Source organism: Petaurus breviceps, unplaced genomic scaffold (assembly GCF_028583685.1).
Source record: "Petaurus breviceps papuanus isolate PSGF00001 unplaced genomic scaffold, PetGlider_PUasm1.0 90919, whole genome shotgun sequence".
NCBI classification, from domain to species: domain Eukaryota; kingdom Metazoa; phylum Chordata; class Mammalia; order Diprotodontia; family Petauridae; genus Petaurus; species Petaurus breviceps.
In genome coordinates this window covers 35,901,276-35,904,114 of record NW_027187378.1, presented here as the reverse complement: position 1 = coordinate 35,904,114, position 2,839 = coordinate 35,901,276, and the positions used below count along the sequence as shown (strand labels likewise).

The window sequence follows — 2,839 nt, the reverse complement described above, 5'->3', positions numbered from 1 at the left end:
CAGAAATAACTGGCCGTGTAACCTTGAGCAAGTTACTTAACCCCAATAGCTTAAAAAAAAAAAAGTCCTACTCTTGCTTGTCATCAGGCTGATTTGCTTTTGAAAATAAACAAGGAGCTTAGCAAGATAGTCCAATATTGTCATAAAACAAAGAGAATGTCACATGGTTTGACCCAAACCTTAAAATGTCATTTCTTGTTACGGTCATCTTTGAAATTCAATTAATTTGGAGTTTTGCAAGGTTGATAAAAGATATATACAGGGGGTTTATTACTTTAAAAAAACTCTCTGATGCTCGACACATTTACTAGCCATGTGACTTTGGGCAAGTCACTTAACCCCAACTGCCCTCCTTAAAAAGCAAAAAAATCCCCCAAAACAAACAAACAAAAAACAACCCCATTTTCTAAAGAGGGTTTTAAAAAAAACTTACATTAGTACTTATTTTGTGCAATACTTTCAACAACTCATTTCTCAAGTCACTTTTTCAAAATAGATCACACTTCTCAGTTACTTTCTTCATGATGAGGGTGGGGTGTATGGTATGGATCTACAAATTCCCAGTGAGGAAACTCCTATGATATGGTACCTGCTCTAAAATTTACTGAATTTACTGAAAACTGGTACCTTAGCGATATATAGGTATTGAGCAGGTTAAGTACAGGTACTGAGAAGTTAAGCACCTCTTCTCCTCTCCCCTCCTCTGCTCTTCTCTCCCCTTCCTTCATTTCCCTTCATTTCCCTTCCCCTCCTCTCCTACTTCCTCTCCTCTTTCTTTCCCCTCATCTCTTCTTCCTACACCCCTCCTCTCTTCTCCCTTAACTTCCTCTGTTTCTCACCTCCCCTCCCTTTCCCTCCTTTCCCCTCTTCTCATATCCCCTCCTTTCCCCTCTCTTTTTTCCCCTCTCTTCCCCTCCTCTTCTCTCCCCTCCCCTCCCCTCATTTTATCTCCTCTCCCCTTCCTCTCCTCTATAAGAGGTTATGGGTTCCATAGGCACTCCATGTCAGAGGCATTGGACCCACTGAACCCAGAACTGGCTAGCTAATGGATGAAGCTCCATTACTCCACATGAAAGATTATATACAAAAGAATCAGTGAAATGGTCCTCTTTGCTCTTCTCTTGGCTTGAGATAATTAATTTTCAGTAATCTTTAAGATATGCCTATGGAATGTAGTTTTTACACATGAGTTATTATTCTATGAATTTATCAAGGTAATTGTGTGTGTGTCTGTGTGTGTCCCTGCGTGTGTGTATGTGTGTAAATTAAGCCGCTCAAAAAGGACCTTTCCTTTAAGCTCTTAAAGTTTGTTGATAAAAAAAGCAATAACCACAATCTTAGCTAGCTGATAACTTGCCTGCTGTGAAGTCAGGAGCTTCCAAACAGAGAAGAGATCTATTAATACAGTTTCTCATTACTGTAATCACAAGAAATAATAAGGATGAAGTTTCCAAACTGGAAACTAGAAGAAAAAAGAAACTAGTAATTCCTTAGAGCAAACACATCTTTTTCTCTACAACACACTGGAGAAAACCTTAATTGGTATGAAACAGACATACCCCAGCAAATCTAGACAGTATACAAAATTACAGCTGGGCTCATTGCATCCTATTAATTTTCTTTTCTGATTTTTAACTTTTAAAAAGAATGTTTTACCTTCTAGGGGAGATATCAGCATAATGAAAGAACTCGGACACAGATGATTACCCACAAAACTGATTGAGCTACAACTGGATGATGGTTTTTAATAAGAACTGGAATCAAACCAGCAGCAAATATATCCCATGAGAGACACGAATAGGAAACATTCCTAGCCTGTGGTTTTTAACTCCTGGAATTAACCATCCTCTCAGTGCTATATTCCCAGGAAATGAAGCTTTTAAAATAGAGAAATAAAACTAGAAAACTGATAGGCATACATTATGCATTACAATTTTCTCCAATTCTGACATTTGACTACCCCTGACATTTGACTAATTAATAGAAACTTATACATATTAGGTAATGGATCCAGCAATGGTAACTCTTTTGCTTAAACTGTAACATACTCAATTTTTTAATGCTTTACTCATCTATGTTTAAATAAAACAGCTAGATAGGAGAAATTAAATGCATTTGGTTGAAATGAGGGTCATGAAACAAAGCAGGTTAATCAGAACCTACCTTTAAAGAAAGATATGAATACGTACAACCAGAGATACAGACCAGAGTGCAGGCACATCTGCCACATATCCATCAGCATTATCAAAATACCGTCTGAATTACCTTTCTAGGTAAAGATCTATGACAAAGGAATGTCAGACAGACTAGTCAGACTTGTACCAAATCAGCCAACAGCCCTATTCCATGCAGCCTCTAAATCCCCACTGCCTTCTGTGAAATAATAACATTTACAAAACACACAGTTGTCTCTAATTTCAGAGTGAAGCTCTCAGTGAGGGCGGCATCAAAAAAGTGCATCAAACTGATGTCAGATGACTCATCATGTTTCCAATCACCCTGGTTCTCCTTCTAGTGCCTGGATGGGGAAGAAAGGAAATAAGAACTACCAGAACAAAGCAGTCAAGGTTAGAGGAGAAAGCTGACTGCTAGCTCCGCTTGATATAACTTTATATGGTCATACTTCCATTATCTGAACCATCTGGGGCGTTGATCAATCAATAAATATTTACTGACCACATATTGTGTGTACAAGTCTGAAATAGGAAGTCCTGATCTGGTTTTTTTGTTTGTTGTTGTTGTTTTTTTCAGTTAGCACTTTCACAAACTTCCTGGAGGAAGGTTTAACTAAGACTTAAAAGGAAACCATTTGTTTTTCTTTCTTTCTTTTTTTTTGGAG

General features: G+C 37.8%; 1 protein-coding gene across 1 annotated transcript in view; it reads right to left on the bottom strand.

The window, feature by feature from the left end:
* The window catches only part of CHRNA6 (cholinergic receptor nicotinic alpha 6 subunit), a 19,600-nt gene extending 17,256 nt beyond the window's left edge, over window positions 1-2,344 (bottom strand). Inside the window, exon 1 of the mRNA XM_069075386.1 lies at window positions 2,164-2,344. Coding sequence (XP_068931487.1) covers window positions 2,164-2,242 — 79 coding nt within the window. The 5' untranslated portion in view covers window positions 2,243-2,344. The remainder of the gene's footprint in view (window positions 1-2,163) is intronic.
* Window positions 2,345-2,839: the final 495 nt, after the last annotated feature.